We start from the raw sequence: 13,847 nt of genomic DNA on the forward strand, positions 1-13,847 counted from the left end.
ACCTGAGACCCCCACCTGTCACTCAAAGAGACCACACCCCTCCCCTAAGCCTTAATATAATGAACACAGGAGAGTTATATAACACATAACACAACCCCCCCCCCCCCCACTGTAAACACGTTTCTCTCTACTGTAAAGTTACACTTAGAGAAATGCACCGAGAGTTAACATGAACATTAAGTTTTCCTCTTTCCTAATGTAGACTTCTGATGTTTGTCGGAGCGCAGCCTCGTCCTGCAATCATTGACACTAATCACAGCTGCTGTTAATTATTGATCAGCTGTCTTCACTTTTCTACAAATACTGACTCAAACAGCAGACTCAGGATCTAAACCTTCTCTCCTTAATTAGATAATGAATAGGTAAGTAAGTATTAAACAAAGTGTTGAGTAAAGCCTTAAATACTTTTAATCCTTATGTTGTGTTTTCATCTTAAACATTTCCTTAAAGTTGGTGAAGTGTTGCACAATCATCCTTAGCAACAACGTTTTTATTGTTACAGAATTGTTTCCATTCAACACAACTTCAGCTGGTAAACATTTTAGTTTTTATCTTACCTCAGGAATCAGTTTGTTGTAACTGTTACTAAACTCAGGAAAAATAATCCCTTAAAATCCTTATCGGACAAAGTGAAGAGGCTTTGTGTATTTAATGTCCTGAATATTTAATAATGAATGTGATTAGATTCAAAGGCAGTTTAATATAATTTTCTCTCTGTAAGTAAACTGTGGCCTGGTTCTGTTATCTTCTCATCGTCATTCACACAGAAACAAAGTCCACTGAACAGACTGATACCAGAGGTCAAAGGTCACTGATTCTGCTGAACCTGCAGAAAGAAGATCTGAGTGAGGAAGGAAGATTCAGAAAAACGTGACAGAGACAGGAAGGAGGATTTCTCAACGGACTGGAGAGACGGACTGAAGGAGATGCAAACAAACTTTAACGGAGAGAATGTTCCAGAATGTTCCAGAATCCAACAGAAAACTGATTTTAGTGAGACGCTGAAACTGTAACTGAGAATTCTTCAAAGTGAGACCAAAGCTGTTCGTTGTTGAGGTTTAACTTGCAGCAGCAAACTCTGACTGATGAGGTAAACATCTGGAGAACGTAGAACATCCTCAGGACAGAGAACATCTGGAGAACATCTGCCGGACGTAGAACATCTGGAGAACGTAGAATATCTGGAGAACGTAAAACATCTGCAGGACGTAGAACATCTGCAGGGCGTAGCACATCTGCAGGACGTAGAACATCTGCAGGACGTAGAACATCTGGAGAACGTAGAACATCTGCAGGACATAGAACATCTGGAGAACGTAGAACATCTGGAGAACGTAAAACATCTGGAGAACGTAAAACATCTGGAGAACGTAAAACATCTGGAGAACGTAAAACATCTGCAGGACGTAAAACATCTGCAGGACGTAGAACATCTGAAGGACGTAGAACATCTGAAGGACGTAGAACATCTGAAGGACGTAGAACATCTGAAGGACGTAGAACATCTGGAGGCAGGAAGAGAAACTGAAGGTAAAACCTTTCGCTGGTTTCTTTGTTCTGACTTTTGTTGTTTGTCATAATAAATGTTTCTCACTAGTGTGATGTTTCCAGTCCACACAACAAAAACCTTTCCAGACAGAGAAAGTGTTTTTTGCCACCATCATGTTTTTTATTTGCCGCCATCTTTGTTTTTGGAGCTAAATACAACTGAACGCTGAACAAACATTTTGAGGCCAAAATGTGACCTGAACTTTGAAGTGAAAACACAAAGTGTGAAAGAGTTAAAGTTGTGAGATGAAACATGAGCACAGGTAGCCCCGCACAGGTAGGCCCGCCCTAAAGCAGACGCTGCTTCGTCTGTTTCACACTGACGGGACAGAAGTTACTAAATGAACATCATGTGAAGAAGACTTGAAACTACAGACTGAGACATAAACTCATCAGGTAATATTTACTGAGCTGATAAATCGCCATCGTTGTTCAAACTGAAATCGAGGTCTGAATGTTTTTCTTGCACAAATGTTCTGCAGCGATGTGCAAACATTCATAACAACCCACAAATTAATTCTTTGTAATTGTTTAGACGAAAATATAAACAAACCTTTCACCAGGGGTGGGAGGGTAACTCTAAAAATGTATTCCAATGCAATTATTAATTACCTGTGTAAGTATCACAATAATAAAGTAATGTAGCTCGATTACTTCAATAAATATCAATATGATGAAATCACGAAGACACAACAAGTTAAACTGTTCAGAGCTTCAGTGATGAGGTCACAGCTGTCGTGTGTCACGTTGATATTCTTCCTCTTTCCTGCAGACTGAATAATGAGGAACTTTCCACACAGTGAAGCTTTTCTTCACAAACTTTGGAGACTCGTATTTCAGTGTTGGGGAGTAAAGAACTACATTAAACTCGTGGGTTTAACTACATTCAGCTGTAGTTTGCTGGTAGTTCAAGTTTATTCATATTTGCTTTGTGATTTAACTGATTAACTGAGTTTTTAGCTTTTTTTTGTGTAGTTAGCTACTAAAACTACAAACAATTTTGGGCCATAAAAGGAAAGGAAAGATTTATTTCATATTATTTTATTGAACCCCTTTGATCAGTCCCCCCCTTTAAATAAAACTTATATCATTCTTAGAGGGTATTTAATTTATTCGCTTCATGTCCACATGGGAAGGTTTTAAAATAAACTTGAACTTTTAGTGACTTTTTATATTTTATTTTGTACTAATTTGGCATTACATTTACATGAAACCTTTCAATTTCATTAGCTTTTTACAAAATGCATTATCTGTTTAAAGCGCCATATGATTCTAGATATAAATGATCCGTGATTATAATGCATTATAAAAAAGGTTCTAATGTATTACAACTATAGGAATTAAAATACATTATGATCAGTGAGCAGTTCTGAAGTGTTACGATACCTTATAACACGTTATAAAATGCTTGATAAATAAATATATATTATATTATATATATAAATGTGTTATGATTATTGTTATAAAGCATTCTGGGTATTTTGCTTGTACAGTTCTATAAGCAGATTATATGTTTATAATGCATTATAGACGTATACAAAGTGTTTAGTTGTGTCATCATTTCATTTACTATTGCTTTGATATTTTCTTTGAGTTACTTTACATATATATATATATATATCTATTTGGAGAAGCCTTTTTGACATTATCCTGGATCCATCCTTTCTTTTTCTTTTTCGATCAAAACATAATTTCTGTCACATCATGTTGTATTTCTACTACATTGTTTATCCTGTACACACGACATCTATGTGTGTCCGTCCTGGGAGAGGGATCCCTCCTCAGTCTCTCTCTGAGGTTTACAATATTTTCCTCTTTAATTCTTTAATTGTGGGGTTTCTTTTAGGAAGTTTTTCCTTGTGCAGTGCGAGGGTCTAAGGACAGAGGGTCTAAGGACAGAGGGTCTGAGGACAGAGGGTCTAAGGACAGAGGGTCTAAGGACAGAGGATCTAAGGACAGAGGGTGTAAGGACAGAGGGTCTAAGGACAGAGGGTGTAAGGACAGAGGGTCTAAGGACAGAGGGTCTAAGGACAGAGGATCTAAGGACAGAGGGTGTAAGGACAGAGGGTCTAAGGACAGAGGGTTTAAGGACAGAGGGTCTAAAGACAGAGAGTCTAAGGACAGAGGGTCTGAGGACAGAGGGTCTAAGGACAGAGGGTGTAAGGACAGAGGGTGTAAGGACAGAGGGTCTAAGGACAGAGGATCTAAGGACAGAGGGTGTAAGGACAGAGGGTGTAAGGACAGAGGGTCTAAGGACAGAGGATCTAAGGACAGAGGGTGTAAGGACAGAGGGTCTAAGGACAGAGGGTTTAAGGACAGAGGGTGTAAGGACAGAGGGTCTAAGGACAGAGGGTCTAAGGACAGAGGATCTAAGGACAGAGGGTGTAAGGACAGAGGGTCTAAGGACAGAGGGTGTAAGGACAGAGGGTGTAAGGACAGAGGGTCTAAGGACAGAGGATCTAAGGACAGAGGGTTTAAGGACAGAGGGTTTAAGGACAGAGGGTCTAATTAATGATTATTGTTATAAAGCATTCTGGGTATTTTGCTTGTACAGTTCTATAAGCAGATTATATGTTTATAATGCATTATAGACGTATACAAAGTGTTTAGTTGTGTCATCATTTCATTTACTATTGCTTTGATATTTTCTTTGAGTTACTTTACATATATATATATATATCTATTTGGAGAAGCCTTTTTGACATTATCCTGGATCCATCCTTTCTTTTTCTTTTTCGATCAAAACATAATTTCTGTCACATCATGTTGTATTTCTACTACATTGTTTATCCTGTACACACGACATCTATGTGTGTCCGTCCTGGGAGAGGGATCCCTCCTCAGTCTCTCTCTGAGGTTTACAATATTTTCCTCTTTAATTCTTTAATTGTGGGGTTTCTTTTAGGAAGTTTTTCCTTGTGCAGTGCGAGGGTCTAAGGACAGAGGGTCTAAGGACAGAGGGTCTGAGGACAGAGGGTCTAAGGACAGAGGGTGTAAGGACAGAGGGTGTAAGGACAGAGGGTCTAAGGACAGAGGATCTAAGGACAGAGGGTGTAAGGACAGAGGGTCTAAGGACAGAGGGTGTAAGGACAGAGGGTCTAAGGACAGAGGGTCTAAGGACAGAGGATCTAAGGACAGAGGGTGTAAGGACAGAGGGTCTAAGGACAGAGGGTTTAAGGACAGAGGGTCTAAAGACAGAGAGTCTAAGGACAGAGGGTCTGAGGACAGAGGGTCTAAGGACAGAGGGTGTAAGGACAGAGGGTGTAAGGACAGAGGGTCTAAGGACAGAGGATCTAAGGACAGAGGGTGTAAGGACAGAGGGTGTAAGGACAGAGGGTCTAAGGACAGAGGATCTAAGGACAGAGGGTGTAAGGACAGAGGGTCTAAGGACAGAGGGTTTAAGGACAGAGGGTGTAAGGACAGAGGGTCTAAGGACAGAGGGTCTAAGGACAGAGGATCTAAGGACAGAGGGTGTAAGGACAGAGGGTGTAAGGACAGAGGGTGTAAGGACAGAGGGTCTAAGGACAGAGGATCTAAGGACAGAGGGTTTAAGGACAGAGGGTTTAAGGACAGAGGGTCTAAGGACAGAGGGTTTAAGGACAGAGGGTCTAAGGACAGAGGGTCTAAGGACAGAGGGTTTAAGGACAAAGGGTCTAAAGACAGAAAGTCCAAGGACAGAGGGTCTGAGGACAAAGGGTTTAAGGACAGAGGGTCTAAGGACAGAGGGTCTAAGGACAGAGGGTCTAAGCACAGAGGGTTTAAGGACAGAGGGTGTAAGGACAGAGGGTCTAAGGACAGAGGATCTAAGGATAGAGGGTCTAAGGACAGAGGGTTTAAGGACAGAGGGTTTAAGGACAGAGGGTGTAAGGACAGAGGGTCTAAAGACAGAGAGTCTAAGGACAGAGGGTCTAAGGACAGAGGGTCTAAGGACAGAGGGTTTAAGGACAGAGGGTCTAAGGACAGAGGGGGTCGTATGTATAGCCTGTAAACACTGAAAATGAGTAATTTGCGATATTGGGCTATATAAATAATAGGGCTGTCAAGCAATTAAAAAAATATATCTAATTAATTACAAGCTTTGTGATTAATTCATCGCGATTAATCACATAGCCTCGTGCGACGGGGGGGGTGTCAGCGGCATCTAGGAGCGCGATTAATCTGCGTTAATATTTTTGTTGCGTTATTTTTTCTGTGATTAAATCCTGGCTACAAATAAACTTCCTAAAACTGACATGTGAAAAATCTGAAATCATCATCATTGGACCAAAAACACTCACCAAATCCACCCATAATCTCACCATCGACGGTTCCTCAGTTTCCACCTCCCCTCACATCCGAATCTTGGCATCATCTTTGATCAAACCCTCTCATTTGACAAATACACTAAACATCTCACCAGACGGCCTTCTTCCATCTTAAAAACATCGCCCGTCTCCGTCCATCCCTCTCCTCCACAGCTGCAGAAACCCTCATCCATGCCTTCATCACCTCCTGTCTGGACTCCTGTAACAGCCTCCTCTATGGCTCACCCGCAAAACTCATCAATAAACTCCAACACATCCAGAACTCTCACCCCCTCCCGGACCCGTGACCACATCACCCCCGTCCTCCAGAAGCTCCACTGGCTCCCCATCCCACATGAGAATCCTGTACAGTATCCTCCTCATGACCTACAAAGCCTCCATAACCTGCCCCCTCCTACTTGACTGACCTCCTCCACAGACACACTCCCACCCGCAGCCTCCGCTCTGCTGCTGCTAACCTCCAGTGATGGAGAAGGCTCTGTCCCCCCAGGATCTGAGCTTGGTCCAGATGGGGGGGACAGAGCCTTCTCGATTGCTGATCCACCCTCTGGAACTCTCCACCTCAAACCCTCAGAGACGCACCTGTTCAACACGACCTTCAACCTCTGACCTCTTCTGCTTATTCTCCCTTCTTTTTTCGTTTGTTCGTTTATATGTTTATCTTTGTGTCACTCACTCTGTCAAGCGTCTTTGAGTTTCTAGAAAAGCGCTATACAAGTCTAATGTATTTAATTATTATTATTATTATTATGATTTGTTATTTCATGTGTATTTTATTTTGAAAGGCTAAAGTCTGATGTGTTTATTTTCAGTGTCTTCAGTTCTTAAGTTCCTCAGAGCAAAATGGCCGCCAGCTCACCGAAAGACAAGTGAGTCAAACAATTTAAATATGTATATTTAAATTTAAATGTTTTCTATTTTTTGCTGAAGAAACTGATAAATCCTGAAGGATTGTATTATTTATTAAGTTTTCTATTAAAGACTAAATCTGTCACAGTGAGTAGCTTCTGTGTGTTTTAAACAGAAACTAAAAACTGAATCAATTTGTGTCAGTTTCACAATAAAAGTGTTACAATCTTTTATTTTGAAATCTTTTTCCTGCAGGTATTTTGGCGTCTGGCTGATCTTCTTCATGCTCGGTTTGGGGACACTGCTGCCCTGGAACTTCTTCATGACCGCTACCATGGTATGACATCACTTCCTGTCTGTTCTTCACCCACACGCCATCTTCTGCTCTGAACCAGCTTTTATTTTGAAGGACGAACAATTTAAACATGGTTAACATTTTGAGTAAAAACAATCAAAAGTGAAAAAAAAAGATCCTGTAAAAATAACAAGACGTAATAAATGTTTTTATTTTATTATATTGTATTATATTATAATGTTATATTATGATATGATATTATATTATTATGTTATATTATTATATTGTTTTATATTATATTATATTGTATTCTTAGATTATATGTTATTTTATTTCGAACATGTAAAATCATAAATAAAATAAAAATATAGGGACGAAAGCAAATAATAATGCCCTGCCAAAATATACAGCAAAATCTTTAAAATCTCACAAATACTCATAAAATATGTATTTCATGACCGTAGAAGAGCAGGAAGAAGGGAACACTTATCAAGTCGTACTCTTTTTTAAATATTTTATCCATAAACTAAATGTAAAACTTTAACATTCACCTCTGCCAAAACAATCAAATCAAACGAAAATGAAAATGAAACATCCAAAACAAAAAAGTTAAATTAAACAATCGAAACATCCTGAACTCTGTTTATCCCTCAATAAATAATAATATGTAAGAAAATACATTTATAGCACAGACCACTGGACAAATATTTATTTATATATTTTTTTTTTACTGTTTTTTTACTTTTCATGATGACAGGTGAGGCTCACCTGCCTTCCCTGCCAGCACGTCCCTGATATGTATATGGTTTCCAGCATTATTTATTATCTATTATTACTCTCTCTCTACTTCATTTAGCACAAGCTTCTTGTTTAACGATTCTCAAAGATTATGAATTTCTTTTTATCCAAATTCAGAATCAAACCAACTAGTAGTATTTTGCGTTCTTCTCCCAGTGCATCGTCATAGCTGTGAGAATGTGGCAGATATAGACACTGAACAACAGGGGTCCCAGCACGGAGCCTTGAGGAATGCCACATGCTATGCTAGTGTTAGCAGAGGAGTCTGTAAACATCAGTAACTGAGCCGGAGAGAAAACACACGTCTGCAAACAAGCAAGTCGTGCTTGAGTCTAAAGATACCAATATTGAGTTTCTTTCATCCATATTCAGTCTCAGGTAATTTACAAATGTAACTTCCACTTCTGTCCCTGTGTGCAGAAAGTTTATTTTTATATTTGATTGAAAAACGTGTTTAGCAATAGGCCACATTTGGTAATTATTACACAAGTCTTCAGGGAAAATACAGACAAAACAAGTCTGAGTTGTGCATTTGAGTTCTTTTTCCTGTGTTCTGGTCCCATCGTTACAGTACGAACTGTCCAAACATGGACTCAGCCAACTCAGGGGCGATCCAAGTTCAGGAAGCTCGTCTTCAACGTCTCGACAAGCAACTTTCCTCCGTTTGCGTGGGAGTAAGATCTTTGACGGATTATCACAACGAATTTCAGAACACCATTGGCAACCAAGTGGACCAGCTGTCCGGACAGATTCGACAGCTAGGGGCGCAGCTCAAGGACATATGGCCTCCCGTTTCCACTCCAGTTACCATGGCGGCCCCAGTCCAACAGACCGTTTCGGTTATTTCCACCGTCCTGACGACTTCGTACCCGGCTCTTCATCTCTCCCAACCGGAACGCTTTTCTGGAGACTCGGAGAACTGTAGGGCTTTCCTGACCCAATGCGGATTACATTTTGAGCTACAGGCAGCCTCCTTTCCCACGGAGCACACCAGAGTAGCGTACGTAATCTCATATCTCTCAGGTCGAGCAGATTCATGGGCTACTGGGCCAGGGACTCTCCAATCTGCCAATCCCTGGGGGATTTTACGGAGACTCTCCGGAAGACTTTCGACCACACAGCTCCAGGCCGAGAGGCTGCCAGAGCCCTCACAGGCATTCGACGGGGGAGGCAGCAGGTTTCCGATTTCGCCGTAGAGTTTCGGACCCTGGAATGATCAGGCTTCCGGTATGGACTCTCCGATCCCATTAAAGACCTGTTGGCTCCGCTCGAGCATCCATCTGATTTGGATTCTCTCATCGCCATGTCTATCCGCATCGACAACCGGATCCGGGAGAGGGAACAGGAGAGAGCTGGATCCACAGTCTCTTCTATCAGGCAGTGGGGTCAGTCAAGATTATCTCATTCATCCTCGGGGCCCTCTTCCCATCCACATGTTCCATTGCCGGTTTCGCCGATGCCAACAGCTGGAATAGAGGAGCCGAAGCAGCTTGGTCAGACCTGGTTGTCTCCAGAGGAACGACAGCGGTGGCGTCGTGAGGGCAGATGTATCTACTGCTCTGAATTGGGACATTTTATGTTCGGATGTCCAGTAAAAGGCAAGGCTCACCAGTAAAGAAGAGGGCACTGGTGAGCCGAACAATCTCTGCTAGCAGCCCCTCTCGCACTCTCACACCCGCTCATCTTATTTCCTCTTTTGGAGCTCTTTGTCATCCCACTTTAGTGGATTCCGGAGCGGATGAGAGCTTCATGGATTGGGGACTAGCTAAGAGGTTGGGTCTGAAGCTGATTCCTCTACCCCAACTACTAGAGAAGTGTTACTCATTGCGCTCGCCTCCTGCCGCTCGCCAAGCTTTAATTGGTGGCTCGCGTGGCAGTGGGCTAAATAAAGGGGTGATAGATATGATTTTGGAGTCAATGTAGATATTTCATAAAAACACTAAAAACAAGCAGGGCTATTACATACAACCCATTAAAACACATTGTCTGCTCTATTAGCCTACAAATAATTGATAATAATAATTGATAAAAGATGCAAATATAGACTAGAAACAAAATATTTAAACTTGCTCGACACTACACTTGATTCACTGCGGAGTTGCCAGTTTTGGCGGTCTATCAGCACTACAATGGCGAATGTGCTCTTGGACCGGGGTTCCGTCCTGTTACCAGGAACTCAGGGAGGTGTTCAATAAGACTCCCCCACCGGCCATATGATTGTCCGATTGATTTGCTTCCCGGGACTTCACCTCCGAGAGGACACCTGTATTCCCTGTCAGTCCCGGAGAGAGAGGCCATGAAGGACTACATTGACTCTGCCCTCAGGTCCGGGATTATTCGTCCTTCATCGTTGCCTGCGGGAGCAGGATTTTTCTTCATCGATAAGAAGGATAAGACTCTTCTACCCTGTATCGACTACCGGGGCCTGAAAAGCATCACCATTAAGAACCTGTACCCACTTCCTCTTATCATATCTGCTTTTGAGCTCTTACAGGACTCAAAGATTTTTACCAAATTAGACTTACGCAATGCTTACCATTTGGTAAGGATAAGAGAGGGGGACGAGTGGAAGACGGCATTCAACACTCCTAATGGACATTATGATTATCTTGTAATGTCATTTGGCTTAACCAATGCTCCAGCTGTGTTTCAGGCCTTGGTAAACGACGTTCTTCATGACATGCTGAATCGGTTTGTATTCGTTTACCTGGATGACATCCTCATCTTTTCTCCAGATCCCACATTCAGCATGTCAGCCAGGTTCCACAGCGTCTCCTAGATAACCTGCTCTTTGTTAAGGTCAAAAAATGCAAGTTCCACGTTTCTACAAGCTTTCTTTTCTGGGATTCATCATAGCAGAGAATAACATTCAGATGGACCCATCCAAGGTCAGTGCTGTTACTCAGTGGCCGACTCCTACTAGTCGCAAGCTCGTCCAACGTTTTCTGGGGTTTTCAAATTTCTAAAGACGATTCATCAGGAACTATAGCTCTATTGCTGCTACTCTACATGCCCTAACCTCTTCCTCAGTCAGATTCCTGTGGGATTCCATGGCCGAGAAGGCTTTACAGGGACTGAAGATGAGTTTTACTTTGTCAGCTGCAGTGTGTGGTGGAGGCTGATGTGTCGGATGTAGGACTCGGGCCGTTCTCTCACAACGATCTAAGAAGGATAACAAGCTGGATCAATGTGCATTCTTATCCCGAAAATTGTCTCCAGCTGAGAGAAATTACGACGTCGGTAGCCGGAACTGCTTGCTATCAAGGTGGCATTGGAGGAGTAGCAGCACTGGTTGGAGGCAGCAGAGCATCCTTTTCTGGTTTGGACGGATCACAAGAACCTGCAGTACATTCGATCCGCAAGACAACTCAACTCCAGACAGGCCAGATGGGCCTTGTTCTTCACAAGATTTGAATTTGCCTTATTCTATCGTCCTGGGTCGAAGAACGCCAAGAATGCTCTCCCTGAGGTTTCTTCCATTTTTCCCCCTTTAATTTTGGGGTTTCTTTTAGGAAGTTTTTCCTTGTGCGATGCGAGGGTCTAAGGACAGAGGGTGTCGTAACCTGTACAGTCTGTAAAGCACACTGAGACAAATGTATAATTTGTGATATTGGGCTATACAAATAAATTTGATTTGATTTGAAGGCCGATGCTCTGTCACACCTGTTTGACCTGGATCCTACTCCTAGAACTCCTTCATTCATTTTGCCACCAGCCTGTGTTGTGGGGGCAGTTATTTGGGGGTATTGAGAAGAAGGTCAAACAAGCCAACATGTACATTCAGGTCCCAGAGGGAGGTCCGACTAACCGTATATTTGTTCCTGAATCTCTTTATTCCCAGGTCATTCATTGGGCCCACACCTCCCTCCTTTCATGTCACCCTGGGGTACGTTGGACACTTTTCATCATCCAACAATGGTTCTGGTGGCCATCTATAGAGAGGGCCGTCAAGGAGTATGTGGCGGCATGTCCGGTGTGTGCCCGCAATAAGACATCTCGTCGTCCTCCTTCTGATGTCCTGCGTCCTCTCTCTGTGCCACATGTCCCTGGGCAGAGATTTCATTGGATTTTGTCACCGATCTCCCCGCGTCTGAGGGTGACACCACCATATTAACAGTGATAGACAGATTTTCGAAAATGGTACACTTCATTGCTCTGCCTAAACTTCCTTCTTCCAGAGAGACAGCAGAGGTCTTGTTGTCACATGACCTGGAGATGTGCCTGCGCTGCCTCATCTCTCAGAATCCAATCACTTGGATGTGTGATCTGGGTTGAGTATGCGTATAATACCTTGCCTGTTTCTGCCTCTGGTCTATCTCCATTTCAGTGCGCCTATGGGTACCAGCCGCCGCTGTTTCCCGACCTGGAGGCAGAGTCCAGCATTCTGTCTGCTCAGACACTAGTCCGCCCGTGTCATCGGACCTGGAGCCAGGCTCGGCAAGCCCTTCTCTGCAGTTCTGCTATTTACAAGAGAATGGCAGACCGGAGACGGATTCCCGCCCCAGATTATTCTACCGGACAAAGGGTCTGGCTCTCTACTAGGGATCTCCCACTGCGAGTCGAGTCCTGCAAGTTGGCTCCTCGATTTGTGGGTCCATTTTCCATTGACAAGGTCATCAATCCGGTGGCGGTGAAGCTCCGTCTACCACGGTCTATGAAGGTTCACCCCACCTTGCATGTGGCTTGTGTCAAGCCAGTGAAAGAAAGTCTGCTGGTTCCCGCAACCAAACCCCCTCCTCCGCAATCAAACCCCCTCCTCCCCCCGGTTCTTTGAGGGAGGGCAAGTCTACACCGTCAAGCGTCTCCTGGCGGTCAGACGGGGAGGCAGGGGTCACCAGTACCTGGTGAACTGGGAGGGATTTGGTCCAGAGGAAAGACAGTGGGTCTCCACTAAGAACATTGTGGATCATACCCACATTCCTGAGTTTCCTGGGACGTGCAGGTGCCGTCCCTACAGGGGGGTACTGTAAGGGTTCCTGCGGTCCATTACATTTTTATTGTTTGTACTTCCTGTTTTATTTTTTTACTTACCTGTTCTCTCTCGTTTCAGTTGTGTCTACTTCTTGCCCCCAGGTGTTTCCAATCTGTTTGTTAGTGTCTACACCTGTGTCTCGTTACACCGCCCACTTCCTGGTGTATTTAGTCTGTGTGTTTTGTTTCTCTCGTTGCCAGTTCGTCTTCGTACCTTTGTGTCATAGAGTTCCAGCGTTGGTCCTTGTGTATCCGTTTTCTGTTTCCTGCCTTCGACTTTCCGGTTTCCTCGATCCTGCTTCCGTGACCTGACTCTGCCTTTGCCTGTTTTGTTTGATACCTGACTGCCTTCCCGTGTACCGAACCCATTTTTGCTACTACTAAAGACTATTTTTGCCAAAACTAGATCTGTCTCTGAGTTGTGCATTTGAGTTCTTTTTCCTGTGTTCTGGTCCCATCGTTACAAGCTAACATTTGATAACATATATATTTTGGCCGATATTAGATCTGTTAGTGTGAATGTAATATAAGATGATCATCAAGATAAAATAATAAGTAAATGAATGACATATTGGTCACTGCTGGAGAAATTCGGATTGTTGAAGATGAATAGTAAATTGTGTACAAAATATGTTTTAAGATACAACTGAAAATCAGCGCAAAACACTGAATAAATAAATATTTCTAGTATAGAGCAACAGAACTTTACAAATAAAGGAAGTTATCGGGTAGTATTTATGCATTATTTTAAACAACAGTTCTTTGTGCCTGCAGTACTTCACCAGCCGCCTGAAGGACTCCTCATTGGTCGACTCTTTAGCCAATCAGACGGAGGCCTCGGGTGAGCATCGCAGCCTTCTGGAGGCCAAATTCAACAATGTGATGACGATGTGCGCAATGCTTCCGCTGCTGCTCTGCACCTGCCTCAACTCCTTCCTGCACTCACTGTGAGTGCTGTCAACTAAAACATTTATTATAATTATTATTGTTTTAAAATATATGTATATATTCTTTTATATATAGATATATATTTATATATCAATTTCAAAATATATTTATGTTTTAAATGTTTTAATTTTAAT

The 13,847-nt window shown here is 42.7% G+C and overlaps 1 protein-coding gene across 1 annotated transcript; it reads left to right on the top strand.

Moving 5' to 3' along the window:
• Positions 1-1,298: 1,298 nt before the first annotated feature.
• LOC115005581 (equilibrative nucleoside transporter 1-like) lies at positions 1,299-13,712 on the top strand (the record flags this gene model as incomplete). Its single annotated transcript, XM_029427455.1, has 4 exons — positions 1,299-1,530; positions 6,665-6,721; positions 6,957-7,038; positions 13,540-13,712. Coding segments are annotated over exons 2-4 (281 nt in total), but the record flags the coding sequence as incomplete, so codon positions are not given.
• Positions 13,713-13,847: the final 135 nt, after the last annotated feature.

The sequence above is a fragment of the Cottoperca gobio genome, unplaced genomic scaffold (genome assembly GCF_900634415.1).
Source record: "Cottoperca gobio unplaced genomic scaffold, fCotGob3.1 fCotGob3_324arrow_ctg1, whole genome shotgun sequence".
Classification (NCBI taxonomy): domain Eukaryota; kingdom Metazoa; phylum Chordata; class Actinopteri; order Perciformes; family Bovichtidae; genus Cottoperca; species Cottoperca gobio.